At 40.3% G+C, this 16,508-nt stretch overlaps 2 protein-coding genes across 11 annotated transcripts in view; one reads left to right on the top strand and one right to left on the bottom strand.

Annotated features, from left to right (window-relative positions):
* The window catches only part of MIPOL1 (mirror-image polydactyly 1), a 182,372-nt gene extending 179,106 nt beyond the window's left edge, over positions 1-3,266 (bottom strand). For all 3 annotated transcript variants that reach the window (XM_046941959.1, XM_046941956.1, XM_046941958.1), the window contains exon 1: positions 3,164-3,266. The gene's annotated coding sequence lies outside the window, so the exon portion shown is untranslated. The remainder of the gene's footprint in view (positions 1-3,163) is intronic.
* The window catches only part of SLC25A21 (solute carrier family 25 member 21), a 234,150-nt gene continuing 217,642 nt past the window's right edge, over positions 1-16,508 (top strand). For 4 of the 8 annotated variants that reach the window (XM_040701956.2, XM_040701958.2, XM_046941953.1 and 1 more), the window contains exon 1: positions 1-3,188. In XM_040701956.2, coding sequence (XP_040557890.1) covers positions 2,775-3,188 — 414 coding nt within the window. In that variant the 5' untranslated portion in view covers positions 1-2,774. The remainder of the gene's footprint in view (positions 3,189-16,508) is intronic. The other 4 variants (XM_040701959.2, XM_046941954.1, XM_015287659.4 and 1 more) reach the window with 1 other exon arrangement.

Raw genomic sequence — 16,508 nt, 5'->3', positions numbered from 1 at the left:
GGGCCCGGCGGCACGGCACGGCGCGGCACAGCTGCGGGGGAGGCTCGAGACTCGGGCCGGGCGATGCAGGGCGGCCGGCGCCGCCGTGCGGGCGGGAGAGGCGGCGCAAGGCTGAGGTCTGCGGGGGGTGTGTGGACACAGCTGGCGTCTGGCCGGCCTGTCCTCCCACGCACGGGAAAAAGTTGCTTTCTGTTGGAGGGGTTAGCGCTGGAGTGCTGCCCAGGCTGGAGAGGAGTGGTATTTCCCGCCTATGGAGAGAGTAGCGCCGCCAAGGCGACGGAGAGCCGCATGTATGGGTTTGGGAAGAGGCCGTGTGGAAATGGGATTAAGCCTGGAAGTGCTTTGGGAAATCTGCACAGTGGGAACACTGCCTACTGAAGGGGAACAAGGAGGGAGAAGTGCAATACATGAAAGAATTTTAGTAAGAGAATGTAATGGCGCTGAGGTCAATAGATTTGTGTTTTCAATACAAGCAGAATTTTATATAAACCTTTCTGTTGCAGTGACACCTTGTGCAGACGTCAGCTCTAACCAAATAGCTTCTTCATCTGGTCAACTCCAAATTTGCTTGACTGCCGAACAACTCCAAGTCTAGCTTAATACCAGATCTGCTATTTGTTTTAAAGGAACATTGCATAGTCAGACCTACATCCCTGCAACAAGTGAATCTGATGTGTGAAGTGATGTTTCAGCATCTGCTTTTTGTTAATACCAAACAGTGGAGAACTGGTGATCCTGCTATATTTAACTGAGCAGGAGTCTCAAAGAGCAAAACCAAGGGAACTGATGCTGATGTTCATGAAACACTGAAGTTGAGATTTTAATTACTTAAATGTCAACACATCAGAAGTTCTTGAATTTTAGAAAGTTATTCTGCATTCCCACAGCAGTTCCCACTCTGCTCTTACATATATCAAAGAATTCAAGTTATTGTTTATTTGCTGATGCATGCAAATTGTCTAACTGAATATTATACCTCAATTTTATTGTTTTACGAGCTCTTTTCTGTATATTTTGTATGTTCTTGTGTTTTACAGTAACAGTAAAAACTTCCCTTTTCTCTTTGTTCTACACTGCCACATTTCATTTCATCCTTGGAACTTAGCAACACTCGGCAATGTTTGTTGCTGAACTATCACAACACGCTCACAGGCGCTCTACAAACAAACGTATCAGAACAATACTTCAGGAGCAGACTTCATGGAAGCATTTTCCAAAGATGTTTTTATTAAGTTATATTTAAGGTTTGACTTCCAAATCCTAAGGCACCTGCAATTGCTTCTCAAAACAGGAAAACGTTTGGAAAGGTTTGGCAAATGATTCTCAGAAAGGTGAAGGAAGGGGATGAAAGTACTGCAGTTTCAAAACCTTATGCACAAAACCCACTGGTAGACTGTTGAAGAATCCTCCCTTCTCAAATTGCACCTCATCGCAGAACATTGTGGGTTTTTGTGTGTACACAGGTTATTTCCCAGTGAATGAGGTGGACAGCAAATCCTTTTTCTAACAGAAAACGAACTGAGTACCAACATTTGCTTTTAGTAGCTGTGCTGCAGGAATATATAAGATGCACCTGGTTACAAATTATGCTTTTAAGAGATTTCAGACTTAAACAGTTGAGTTTGTGAGATAACAGCAAGCAGTGGTGGTGTTGTTTGTCTTGGTTTTTGTTTGCTTGCTTGCTTGCTTGCTTTTGTTTTCCCTGTAGTGAAGTCAAAAGATAAGGATGCAAAAACTATCCTTCTTTTCCCTTTCTTTTGAAGATGTGCCAGCAAATCTCACCTCCTAGTTTTATTTCATAAAGTCCAAGGTCATTAATGGAATCTTTCTGAAGATAATGTGAAGGATTTCTGACTCAAAATGAATATTCTTGTCTGTGTTAACATTGCAGAGCTCTTAGCAAGAAAACAAATTAATCCTGAGTTATCCATGTGAGCAGTTAACAGCAATCTAAAATCTTATTTAAGAGACATTTCCTTTAAAACCTATGTTCTTAACTCTAATAAATGTGTCATTGAGATCAACACTAGCGCTGTTCTCTCCTCAAAACCAATGGCGCCATGCTTGCATGTAACTATTCTCTCATTGTTAGAAAAGGAGCAAGCTTGAGCTGAACAAACAAGCCTTCTGTCAGCTTAAGAAAAATTAGCAGTATTGGAGGAAAAAATGGAGAAGACTATGAGAAACCACAGTGCTACTCAGAGTTGGGATAGCAAGACAGCAACAACAGACATGTTGACATGTATACCTATGCCCACTGCCTAGCCCTGAGAATAAACATCCTTGGGTGCTCCACATCCATACAGGTGATCTGTCCTCCCCTTCAGCAGTGTCGCCCTGCCCACAGAGTCCCTGGGGAAGAGCCTTTGGCCAATGTCACCCCCTCCGTTGTATCCTGGCATCTTCTGAAAAGCATCGGTTGGCCTTGGCATGAATAACGCTGGGGACTGTCAGAACCAGGTCTGACTGTGTCACAGTGCTCAAGGCCATGGAGCATTTAGTTTACCAACATGGGCCTGCGGATTGCATGATGCATACGATTTCCACCCCAAATCCCCGTGTCCTTTGAACACTGAAGAGTGGCAGCCATAGTCCAAAGGTTTTCACAGCCCAGTGCGCTTCAGGAAGATGGTGAGCGAGCCAAATGGCACCACCGACGCCTCCTGGAAGCAGAGCAGTGAGGAACGGGTGGGCGTTTGCTGGGTCTCAGCCCCGGTGAGGACCGGGACTGCAGGAAGCGTGTGCTGTGCGGCACAAACCCCACAAAGTAGTAAATGGGCCGAGGCGGTGGAGATGGCAGCCCCTCCGCCAGTGCGCTAACAGGACACAGCTGCTCTGCCAGCAGTGCAAAGGGCTGCCGGGCTCGCGGCCGGCAGCGGCTCGGAGCCCGATTCCAGCAGCCAGCCCGGGTCTCGCGCTGCAGTCGTCAGGGGCCGGCGGGCAGAGGGCAGGGCCCGGCTCTACCCGGGCCGTGCCGCGGCCCCCCCGCAGATAACCGCGGCTCCCGCCTCCCCCCGGCTCCAGCGGGACGGCTCTGCCCCCCTCCCTCCCCGCGCGGCCCCGGCCTCAGCCCCGGCTCGGCAGCCACTCTCCGGCAGCCGATCTCCTCGGCGCGGTCACCATGGCTCGGCAGCCCGGCGGCTTTCTGCAGGAGGCCTCTCACCAGATCGCCGCCGGCGGCTCGGCGGGTAAGTGCACGCTCCCTTCGCGCGGGCCCACGGCGAGGAAACTGCCCGTCCCATCGCGCCGCTCCGCCGCGCTCCTACAGCGTAGGAGAGGCGGCGGGGGGCGGCTCCTCCTCCGGAGGGAGAGGGAAGGGCGGGTGGCCCCTCGGGCGGCGCGGGGGGTCTCGAGGGTCCCACTGCCCTGGGCAGCGCTGCCGGATCGCTGCGGTAACTTCTGGAAGCGTGCTGCCCCCCCGGGGGCGGGCATCTGCGGTGTATCGCCCTCAGCACACGCCGCAGCTCCCCGGGCGATAAGGCTGCCGTTCAACCGCTCAGCCCTCGCGTCCCGCGGTGGCTTGTAGAAAAGGTCCCTCTCGGTTTGCAGGAAAGCTGTAGTTACGTTGCGTTACTTGGACTGGGAACTACGAACGTCAAAGCCGCCCACATCACTCTGTGTAATAACAAAAGCATTGCTGGGTCATTCCTTTAGTCTGCTTCCCCTGCATGATAATAAATTTAACATATTTATGTTAGTTGTGGGGAGTGTTGACGCCAGATCCTGCTGTTTCAGCGTGTTTGTAAATCCTGTTGGCATCTCAGCTATGCCTTCTATTTTTAATTGGTTTTTAGTATCACTTTCAGGGTCAGCATGCTGTTTGCCATGTTATGTTGTCATGGAGAGAGGAAAACTCTGTTTTGTGTATCATTTTGGTGGTGTTGTGCTTCCTCTTTGTGCCCCTACCTCTGCAGTCCTTCATGTTCAGCCCTCGGCTTTGACAAAGAGATGTCACAACAGAAAAGAGCCGTGTTGTTCCTGGCCCTTCCCATGTGCTGGATTTACACAGCTCTTCTGCAGCTTTGGAAATCCTAAAGTGTTTTTAGGCTCTGCTTAGTATCCCCCCCCCCCCATCCCCCACGGGAGAAGAATAATTTAATCAGTGCCAGCCTGTTGAAGGCTCTTCAAACCTGATGAGATACCAAGAAGTTTTGGCAGCAGATGTTCTGCAAGGTGATGTATTTATCTGCCCATAGCTGAGGGTCTGTGTGTAAGTGATTCACACTGATCGAAGTCAGCATCTTTCCACACTCTGAAGTCAGCCTGGTTTCTTTAAAGAAATTGCTCTTGTTTGCAGAAGTACAGTTTGGTTAGCATACTGCAAAGAAAATTGTCACAGAGCTGAAGGGAGAGTCCTAGAGAAGGACTGCAATTGGAAAACAGAAGTGTGTGTGAGGGTTGTGTAGGGAAGAGGTGGACTAAAAACAGTGCTTATCCGGCAGGCGTAAATGTTAAGGTGAGAGCCTTCTCCTTTCAAGGAGACAACTAATCTGCACCTAACACTTTAAAAAATGTAATAAGGAAAGCCTATTGCATTTAATCCAGAAGCATACTGCTAACGTGCTTGCAACAATTTGCATAGTCTCTTGTCAGGCTTGTTCCTTAACTCCATCACTGACCTTGAATCTGTGCAGAGGTCTCTACTCATTGGGTTTGAAGTAAACAAGGACTGTTCCTTAGATCTTAATAACAGCAGCATCATGACAGAGGAGTTTTCAGGTATTGAAGGGAAATGGATTAAACTTGAAAATTAACACCCATAGCACATGCTTAGAAACTCAGTGGAATTCTTGGTGATTTATAGAGAAGATAGAAGAGGAAGGCCATAGCTTTGAGGTCTTCAGTCCAATGGTTTAATTTCAGACAAGTGTGGATCCAACAGGGAGAAGATAAAAGCAAGAAGGAAAGGATGGGGGGGCATGAGTTGCTGAGATTGTACTTAGTATTTCATCCATGCAGAGGACTTGGTTTCCTGAATTCAGTTTTCCAGTATCACTTTTTGACAACCCATATTGCTTTTGGCTGCCTCTGCAGAAGGACAAGGTGTTTTTGTAGGTCCTTTGTCATATTTACTAGTGTGCAAATACTACAAATAACATAGGATGCCTGTGCTACCTGTACCACAGACTGGTATTTAGTAGGAAACTGGAAAAAAAGAAATCACAATGTAAACGGATGATTTTAAGAAGTTCTGATCATCTTATCTCACACAGTTAAGCAAAAGAAGTGTAGGAAGGAAGCTCTAAGGAAGTTGCCCTAATTTGGTGTCTTTGTCAAAACAGTGGTAGGAAAGTAGCAAGGTAAGTTAGAGAACAAACTGAACAGCAGAGTGGGTGTAATGAATGTCTGCATAAGTAAAATGAGAAGTTAGTTAGCATCTGCATGTCTGATGCCAAAGGATCTGATAAGATGTGATTCTGCTAGGTCAAGTGGAAAATGATTAGAGATAAGTCTAAGCTGTCAGAACAGGAAGAAAGGGATTTTTGGAGCTTTATGGAAGGTGACAGGACTTGTTCATGTACTTGATAAAGAGAGAGGAAGGGGGAAAAGAAATCAAGCTTGACTCCTAGTCTGCAAGCCTGATAGAATGGAAGATACTGGCATGCTGAAATAAGGAGAAATGCAAGCATCTGGTGTTGTAAAAAAAAAAAAAAAAAAATATATATATATATATTTTAGCATACTGTTGTGTGTTTGAGACGTTTCTGAGTTAAAGATAAACTCAATCAGTGCTCTGATACCACTGAACTGTAACACTCAGGCATGACAGGATCGCAGACTTTTTTTCGTGTCCATGGCAGAGTGCATCCACTGTGGAGCTCAGTTTGATATCATGTTAGGCTGAAAGCTCTGAGGGTGAACTGAGATCTTAAATATGAAGTCTTACTGAGTCATGATGTATGTTCTTCCTGCTGATTTTCAGTTTGCTCTCATCTTTTGGATTCCTGAATTGATCAACTATAATAGAGAATAATTTGATTTTGTTTGCTTGCCTTGGTGTATAAAAAGGAACATGAGTTTGATTGAAATGCAATTGGGGCACTTCATTAGTAAGTTTTTCCCCTTTCCAATACAGTGAATTGATGGTGTACTCCTTTTCTCTTGTGGGTAATTAGTACACTAAGGCATGTGTGGAACTTACAGGAAAGAATAAACAGAAAACAAACCCTTTAAACTGTAAAAATCATTGTGAAAGGAAGAACTTTTGAATTTGTAACTGCAGAATTGCTTTATATTTAGGAAGGCAAAATGGTTATTTCAGCAGCCCCGTACATGCAGAGTTAAAGTAATGGGAAGAATAATTTATTTCTCTCTCTCTCTCTCTCTCTCTCTCTCTCTATATATATATATATTTTGCCAGTATAGAAGAGGCAGAAATGAAAGCAATAAACTGTGTTGCATGCAAAATCAACAGAGATTTTATTCCATAGAAAAAGGAATTGAATACTGCCAATTACATTTAGGTAGGTAGATTTGCCAAGACATTCTGAGAGAAGCCTCTTGAGGCAGTTTGAAAGATTGAGTGAAATGTCATCTTAAACAATTGCACAGATGACCATTGGCTGAGTGAAGTGGCTGAATCTGGCTACTCTGAAGGCTTTGAATTTGGCTACCCTGAAGGTTTTAGGATGTTGCTGCTTGGTATAGGTGTGTGTTCATTTTATTTTATTTTATTCTTATTCTTATTTTTTAATGATAATAATAATAATATTGCAGAAGGAGACAATTAGCTAAAACCACAGGTAATGTAAATAGAAAGTCAGTACAACCAAGACTTTATGTTCACTTCTCTTGCTCCTTCAAATAAACATGATTATCACCTTTAATTTTGAAGTTAAAATGTTGAAAGATTTATTTACTATATGTAGTAGGTGATAAATACAAAGATTATGTCTTTTAAATCTGTAATATTTAAGTTCTCTTTAAATACTTTCCTACTATAATTCAGTGTTTTTAGTTTTCTGATTCTATTTAATTAATGATCATGAAGTATTGGCTTTCTATTATTGCCTAATCAATATGGGAAAGTCAGAATGAGCTGTTTCTGTGGGTTTGTTTGTTTGTTTGTTTTTAATAAAACTATTTACTTTCTGTGTAAGAATAACTGTAGCTGGTCTTCCCCCCCCCCCCCCCCCCCCCCCCCCTCATTCTCCATATCTTCATGAAACAGCAGGATTTCTGCCTGTCTAGACTTCTGGGCTTTGATTTTTTTGGAAAGAGTTAGGTTTCTAGCAGCATTGAAATCTAATAGGATTTGGGAGTCTAATTCTCTTAAGCTCCTTTGAAAGTCCAAACCTTTTCTTTTGAGAGGTGTTTTATTTCAAGAGTAGGCAGAGTTGATTATCCTGGATTGCAGCAACTCCTTTGAACCACATCTATAACAGGAAAACCAATCATCAGAGTAAGAGTGTTGGATGCAATATTAAAAGCAGTGTTTGGTCCTCCTATCACTAGAGGAGGCATTAAGCAGGCAAAAATCACTGCAAGGTATGCCAGCCATCATAGTCTGTGAAACACCTGAGGTTGTTTGGCCTATTATGTAAGGGGGAGAAGGAGCATAATGGAGGAATAGGAAGCACTTTCAAGTAGCAGGAAAATTGGCTAATTCTCTACTTCCATCCTCCCCCCCCAACCCCAGGTGTTGCTTTGATTATTTTGCTCTTTTCCTTTTTTTTTTTTCTTTTTTTTTTTCTTTTTTCCCCCTGGAAACTAAATTTAGGATGACCATTCTTTGTTTTCCTCGTTGCTTTTTTCTTGCTTTTAAGACATACTCTTGGCATTCACATATTACTAAAATATTCACTTAATGCTCAGATAGTTTCAACTAGCTAAGTATAAAGCTAAAGCTGCTAAATATCTTGACTTGAAACCATATGGTTTTAAAGTGCTTGAACTTCATTGTTTCTGAAGTCTCTTAAGGCTGAAATATTATCTGAGTATGTGTTAGTTGTTTTTCACTGCCTTTACTAAAGTGGCATTTTGGACATTAACAGAAACTGTTTATATTAACAAATGAAGAATAGGAAGCAGTCAAATAGAACCAGCTTCAGGAAAGAAATCTTGTAAGCTAAAGTATTCCAAGGGAATGAACTTGTTAGTAGCAGTAAAGCCAATTTTCTCTGCTTGGCTGAGAATTGGTGGTTTTCTGTGAAATGGTTGTCTTAGTGTTTCAGAGAGGAATTGCTTCTTTGGAAATAGGGTGAGAAGAAGTTTGGGTGAAGAGAAAATGAAAAAGAAGGTCAAGGTTTTGTAGGCAGAAATATCATACGTTCCAAATTTCCTCAAGCATGATCTTAGAAACATGGAGGTTTCTGTTGTAGGAGTAGTCAGAAAGGTAAGTGATGGAAGACAGCCATTCCCCTTGACATTTTCCTCAAAACCTGCCAAAAAGAAATTGTGAAAGATCCTTATGAAGTCTATGCGACCCCAGTGCTGTCACCATTATGCAGTTCAGAGGGAGAATATAGTGTTCAGGGCAGTCTGGGACTTCAGTGGATCCTGAAAAATAAGTAGGTGGCTGTGCTTTTGTGTGGCGTGTGGTATGCAGTAAACATTTATCCTTAAGATCTTGTACATATAATACATAGGGCTTTGAGAAAGGTTATATATTTTCTACTGTTAGTTTCTAATACAATACGTTTTATCTCAAAAACAACTCAAAACCCACCTCACAGAAACCCAGACAATCTGAAGAGTAATGATGGTGATCTTAACTAATTTGCTCTACTACCCACGAGGTGGCAGTATAGTATTACAATAAGATGCTAAACAAGTCTCATGCCGTGGTAGAACTTGAATTAAAAGGTATGTTGAGATTGGTGAAGGTAAGAAGATTAGGATATGGGAATTTCGATTAGAATTTGTGAAAGCAAAACTTAAAAACATAAAACAATTCACGATCAGTAAATACTTATTTCATGTGCACTGCAAAGCCAATAATACTGAATTTGACTTCCAACTATAAAGAGAAATCTGCAGAAGATCACAATCAGAATGTTATACCACTGATTAAGGTCCGAGGGTGGTGGTAAGGCAGAGATACCACATGTAAGTCAGAAAACTCGGCGTAAGCTTTTGGCCCAATGGAATCAATGCACAACAAGCTACTGATTTCCATGGAGAGGAATTTGCCTGATGATTGTTTTATTTTACCGTGGATTTCATGTAATGGAGCTGAAATCTCTTCAAACTCTCATTGCCCATTTATAAACAATGAAGACAGAGGCACAACAGGCTGCTTTAGCTTAAATTAATTTCTTTCAAGTATTGGCAAAACATGACCAACAGTGCATGACCAACAGTAAATGCTTGCAGATAAGTATTTCTTCAGAACTGTAGCTCAGTTTCTGTGACATTCCCTTGGATGTCCCAATTAGTTTGCAATCATTTGTTCTTATTCTAGTTACTTTTTTACTTCAAGCTAGCACAACAGTGAAATTGGAAGAGCTCGTCAGGTGTGACACGTCAGACTGTCAAAACTCTCCCTTAAAAATGGCTATCTTATTATCCTTAATTAATCTTATTTTTAATCAAGAGTTCTCACTCTCTGGTGCTCAATTATCAGTTTTACAAGAAGGAGGTTAAACTTCAGTCACTATAAAATAGTAGTTTCTGTACTGAGGGTCTGTAGCTCTGTCAACAGCTTCTTTTGTAACAGAAGTCAAAAACTACGTGGTTGCAAGAAAAGTGCCTTCCATTTTTCTACAGCTGGTCTTGTCCTGAGGACTCATTACTTTTAAATGTAACATCACCAACAGCTGAAATACCTAAGGCTGAACTGCCTATAGCAGTAGTGTCCTGATGGGAGAATGGAGTTATATCTCAAAGTGTCTTATGGCTGTTGAGAAGTCCAACCCATACAGTGGGACAGGAAACACAGGAGTAATTGGCCTTTAGATCTGATTTTCAGTTGTTAAACTAAACTTCACTGTTAACAGTTGCTTCCCCCCCCCCCCCTTCCCTCTGGACCCTTCTCATTCTGCTACGTTTAGGCAGGAAGCATAGTTCATGGGTCATCTTTCAGCCTTTAGTCAATGGATCATTTCTCATTTTGTTATCCTAGTTTCCCGGGATTTCTGCTGCTTTTGTTGTGCTGAAGTGCAATGTGTAGCTCGTGTCTCCAAACAGACACAGTCCCAAAAGTAAAACGAGAGCCTTAGTGTCTTTAGTTTGGAAAAAAATCGTTGCTTGATGTATTTCACTTCCCCTTAGAGCTGATTGCAAGTGTTCTTGTGACAGAGTTTTATGTATCTTTCTGTTGTCCATATTTGTTTCTTAGTATTTAGTTAAAGATACTTAGTAAAGATTTACTAAAGATGCGTAGGTAGTTCGAATGTGTAGTCGTGGTTGTTCAACTTTGCTGTTGTCCTCTATGTCAGTGTTGTAGCATGAAAGCTTGGAACAGTAAATTGCAAAGGTTTTAAAAACAAACATAATTTAAAGGCAGTTCCCGTGATTTTTAGATTAATTTGGGATCTGAGTCATGAGGTTATGAATGCTAGGTGTTGGTGATGATAAACCAGCCTTATGTGTGTTTTCTCTTCAGGTTGGTTTGCAGTGCTGCCTTGCCTAGGACATAGATTCATGCTTAACCTTGTGGAGACAAGTACAAAACAAAGCATCAGACTGCTTATAGGTTGTTAGAAGAATTTGGTTTTCAAAAGACTTTCTTGCTATAAATGCTGACAAGTGTCAGCATGATCTTGTACATGTATATACACTCCAGTTTTGTCAGACTTGCTAACAGTGTGAACAAGAATGGTTGCCTTGTTCGTGCTGCACACTCTAAACACAATGTCCAGCACACTTTTTATATTTCTGTGAGTATATCCTAGGTAACATCTGTTTTTCCTGGATTGCTATACTAGTTCATATTTGGAACAGTTCCTCATCAAAAACAGTTCTCCATTCAAACTTAAAGCAACTTGAAGAGGAAAAGACTTCTGGAAAAACTTGAGAGCTTTGAGAGTCCTCGTAGTCCTGCTCCTTGCGCTCATTTCATGGTCTGTGGTTACAGAACCAAAATAACTTACATACCAAGATAGTATTTTGTCTTTTGGATGAGTGCTCCATTCTCTTCTCAGAAATGGAGTTAGGATTTGAAATGGAATTAGGGCTGCTGAATTAAGCAGGGGAGGCTCTACTCATTACTTATTCTACCTGTTAGTAAAAAATAAATAGCAAAACTGGAATGCTAGGTGAGCAATAAGATGGTCTTTACTTAGAACAACTTCTCCTGTGTTTGTTTTTTGTTTTTGTTTGTTCGTTTTAAGTAACGAAGAAAATATATATCAATATGCAATGCATTACATCTGGCATATTCTTCCTTAGCGTAAAATGTGATGATATTCTACACGATAAAAATGAAGCAAATCAACCTCTTTTTCCTGATTTGTCAACAAGGTTTTCTCCTTTCTGCAAAATAATAATTCTTAATACAAGAAGAAATACAGCATTATTGATTAGGTGCTTCTAAAGGAGGGTAAAGAAAGCACATGGGCTGTCATTCTGCAAATATTAAACAATGACTATTGTTAGAGACTACACTAAACGGAAAAAAAATGTTTTATTTGGAGTAGGAAACTCTTCTAGGTTAGTGTCCATAAAGTTTAAATTAGTTCAGACTTTTCTTATTAGAATAAATGTTTCCTTTTAAAAAGCATGATAATCATAATCAAGACTAAATTTGTTCTGTTATTTATTTTCGAAATGATTGTACATGTTTAACAGACGTTTGATTTAAATCCCTAGGGATATATTGCAGACAGATGTTTAGATGACCTCATGTTTAAAGTAAAGTTATACTTGGACACTGCATTAAATTTTCCTTAAAATCTTTCCTTATATGTTAGACTGTGGAGCAGTGCAGAAAGTATCAAATGATGTATGTTGAAAAGATACTGCTTTATTTTTAAAATAAGTTATTAAAAATCAGCAGATTCTATTTCGAGGGACCCTCAAAAGCACAAAATGCCTGATTATGAAAGAGCATGTTTACAAATGAATATATTTTTTCTGGTTTGAGAGCTAAATGGGAAACAGACTTTTAAAAAAGTTCCTTAAACTCAAATATAAATTTACCATGTCACTTATCCCTTCCCCCATTGCTTGTTAAAGAGTATAGTAGAATGTGTGCATTCTTCAACTAATATTACGTTATAATAGGGCCTAACAGTAGTCTGTATTTTTATTGTGTTCTGGCTTTGAAGGGCTAAGTCATAGTTTCTTCCCAAGCTGCAACAGACGTCATGGTGTAGATGGTTGTGATGGTTCCATATGTGACACTGAACAACATTTTGGAAAAGCTCTTCAACATTTCATCAAGTCATAATTACCAAAATTGGTCTGTTTAAAATATATTTATTGATTGACGGATAAAAATAAGTTTCTTCAGTCTTTTGAAGTTTATATAGGCAACACTTGCAGTTAATGCGTTTGGTTAGATAAACAAGTTACTGAGTTGTTGGAATTCTGCCATTTGGAATAGTAACTGAAGCATTGTACTAATAGATGTACAACTAATCTTGCCTCTGCTAAATATTTTTCTTCCTAATTGCTACTTTTCTGCCAGAATGTACTATCTGTAGCCTGATGCAAAGATTACACTAAAGCAATAATTAGGTGCATGGCACTTAAACTGCAAATACCCTTTTTCCAGGTCTCACATGAACATTTCTGTGGGGCAGCCTTTTTTTAATGGTTTTCTGTCATTTGGGATGATTATGAAGATGGATGTAGCCAGCAAAGCTGGAAATCTACTTTGGGCTGGGCGGACCGTGATAAATTCATGCAGAAGCTGCAATATTTTTCAATCAACTCATCCAGGTCCACTGCTTTAGAATCTTTCCTGGAAGAAACAAATTGTCTTGCAGTAGTTGGAGGTTCTTCTTTCTTAAAAGAGTGGATATTGGTGGGAGTAAAAGAAGAGATCTCATCCTGCTGTTGAAAAATGAAATTTCATTCTACCTTGTCTATCATTGCTATTAGGTTAATGCATACAGAAAAAGGTATGTCAGGCATGGATAATAACTGTTCTGCATAACATGGATTTAATTAAAGACTAGCAAAGGAATGTGGGTACCCATGTGATGCAATTACTGTAAGCAAACAGTATTTTGTTTCTCTTTTTCTTCCTGAATAAAGATTTGGGCTTTAGCTTATAACTCTGGAAAATAATGGCAAATATTCTTCTAAATGAGAATTAGATGTTTTGCATAAAAACCAGGATGGCATCTGGTATTTCCCACATAAACAAAAAGAAAATATGACCAATTTTTGAAGTAGCACATCAGTGGAACTCCTTTTCTATATCAATATGCGTAAGAATGCAAGCTATGTTCATTGTTTTGGAAAACTTGAAAAATGTATAATTTACTGTATATTTGAACTTTCCTCTTTAGTATCATTTCTTATGTAATACTGTACTTACCTGGAATTCAAATATTTCTGGCAGCTGAAGAATAAACAGCAAGATCACCAGAAAAAATACTTTTTGGAAATAGTGAAAAATAAACTGATTTAATATTACATTTTATACAAAGAGACTGAAGACTTTTGAAAAGCAAGAAGTGCCAATAAAATTGGAGTGGGTAGTCCTTAAACATCTACTAAAAATGTTACTTACCAAACTTCTTGGCATGAAACTAAGGGGCAGTATATAATGAATTTATTAAAAAATTTCTGGATAAAGCAGTTTCACAGTCTTGGTTAGATATCGTTCACACATGGATTTTGTACATTCATAAATACTCTTCAGCATCATTACGAACACACTGATCGACAGAGACTTGCCATGACACTTTACGTGGACTAGTCGCTTGCTCGATCCTGTAGCCCTACAGTGAATGCTTGGAATTACGCTGAAGTGACAGGCAACAACTCTTGTGCTTGTGTAGTTTGATCCCATCTTTCCTACCTTTTCCCTCTTCTGTGTATCAGTGTAAAAGGAATAAATAATGGTTTTTCAATTTAAATACCCATTATCTTTGCACTTAATATACTGCTACTTGCATATGCATTTGCCTGTGGGTTATGCCTGTATTTTTTTTATTGTATTTGAGCAGTTTCGCTAAAGACTTCAGGTGGTGTTCTGAGATTTGTAAGAATCACGTGCTTTCTCTTCAGTCTCACAAAAAAATGGGCACTTGCAAGTAAATCAGACACATTCACTGCCATGCTGCTAAAATTTTGTGCAACCTGTAGAAAAGCATGGACATCATCCTGGAGGGAGGAGAGGGAGATGGTTTGCATTGCCTGAACTGTGATTTCATTATTATTTAATTTTTCTTGTCTGTAGTCCTTTGTGTACTTATCTGTACATCTTCCAACTGTTTTTAAGGATGGGTAAGGATCCTAAGGTAGCATGCTGTTGTGATGCTTAGACTGAGTCATGTGCATTCTGTGCACTGAGCGAGGGTAACATCTTTCAGAGAAAAAAAGCAGGCAAGTAAAGATAGATTCTCATTTATTGCAAGCTCAGCTTTAAATTTGTCTTCTTCTGTTCTATCTTATTCCTTGTTTTCTACACTTTAATTTGTGGTTATAACTGCACTTAGAACTTTGGTTGCAAATTCTGTGAAGAACTGAAAACTCTGAAGGGAGATTCAGCCGTGTTTAATACATTCCTTTTTCGGAGGATGTAAAGAGGACTGGAACCTTACTTAGTTCAACTGGAATAAGGATAGCTTTATTTGTCTTTATTTTGGCTACAAACTCTATAGTTAGGAAATTAAATTCAGACAGGAATAAATCATTCTATTGCATTTTGTATTATCGTTGGACTGTTTGTAAAACTTGAACATATTTTATATTTATGTTTGCTAATTGTTTTGTAAACCTTTCAGTATTCAGATTTGTAATATAAATAGTTTTGACTAAAGGCAAAATTTAGACTGCCTGTACTCTGCCTAAGCAAAAATTGGGCGCCTGCGGCTTACAGAGCAATTCAGAACAGGCCTGAGGACAGGGAAGAAACTGGGATCTTCCTTGGATTATCTTGCAGCTCAGGATACTGAGGAACCAAGAAAATACTGTTTTCCAAATCTTTTCCACTGGTCTGCAGAACTGGATTAATTGTTGCTTTTTTGGGGTGTGTTTATGTCTTGCAGTTTTTACACTGTGGTGCAGATCCAACAGGAGAGTAGCTGCATATGCAGCAGGCAGGGCAGGGAGTCAAATCTCCTGAGAAATGGCATGTTGGTGTTAATTTTTTTGAGCTGAGTAGTGCCTCAAACACAACTGCCCTACTCTCTGGTCCCTATTGCATTTGCTTTTATGTGCACTTTCAGGGAAAAGGGCATTCCTCAGTGTTTAGAGGCACAGAGGTGTTCAAACCAAGTTCCCATCTCACCTAAATTACTGGTTCTAACTCTATTGCAGGTGCTATTTGGTGTAAAACAAACAAACAAACAAAAAACAACTAGTTGTAAATCTGAGACAATCTAATAAACTATTTGTTGGGAACACTGTACAAGACTTTAATTGATATCCACATCTGTAGTTGGGCATGTTAAAAAATTTGCTGTCTTTTAATAATAATAACTTGTATCCTGCAGGAGAATAATTTTATGGTAGTCAATTAATCACATTTCGCTTACAGATCATAGTCCCAGTATACATCTGTAGTGAAAGAAATGGTTTCTAAAACAGGCTGTATAGCTCATACCCAGGGAGCTTGAAAGATCCAATCAGCTCTGACTGCTTCTAAAACGTACAACCCGCTGTGAGGTACTGCTGGATCAGATGCATTGTGTTTAGTGAAAATAGCTGTGTGATGCACAGAAAAGTGCCTTAAATCTCTTTTGTAGAAGTGGTCACTCTAGGGCTTCATATAAAAGCACATTTGCTCCTCAACAAATTGAAGCTGCCTTTGTTGTAGAGAAAGAGGAAAGCTCTTTTGATCTACCACTGGCATAGCCGTCTGTGGCACACATTAGTCTACCACTTGCTGCCACTGCTCGGCGACACCAGATTACCACATCTCTCAAACTTATTCTCAAACTTGAAGGAAAATAATTCTTTTTAGTGCTTGATTTCCCTTGCTCCAAGTTAGAAATGTAAAGTCACATTGATATTGGCATATTTTGGACGTGATTCTATTGCCTTTTACTAACGGGTCTAGGATGCATATCTGGAGATGTTTTCCTCTCTGATTTGTATTTAGTCTGCACATGGTTGTCTTGCTGAGTGAGAAGTGTGGTTCCCATGGGCTCTTAGACAGTACAGTAAAGTCAGTACAGGTTTTTAATAAGTGAGTTAGAAGAAAAGCAGCCTTCCCTGTCTGAGCCTATTTACTCTCAGTTATCTGATAGCACTGCTGTTCCATCTTGACTTCCTGGGTTACACTTTGAAGGTGTTAGATAAGAGGAATGTCAATATTTGCCTTAGCAGCTTCTCTGGACAACTTAGTTCTTCTTTCAGTCAGAGCTGGGACCTGTTTGACTTCTCATGTTTTCTACTGAGATTTGCATCCCATCTCTGATCACCTTCAATGGCTTTGAGTTGGAGAC

This window comes from Gallus gallus, chromosome 5 (genome assembly GCF_016699485.2).
Source record: "Gallus gallus isolate bGalGal1 chromosome 5, bGalGal1.mat.broiler.GRCg7b, whole genome shotgun sequence".
Taxonomy (NCBI): Eukaryota; Metazoa; Chordata; class Aves; order Galliformes; family Phasianidae; genus Gallus; species Gallus gallus.
This window is presented reverse-complemented; position numbering and strand designations above follow the sequence as displayed.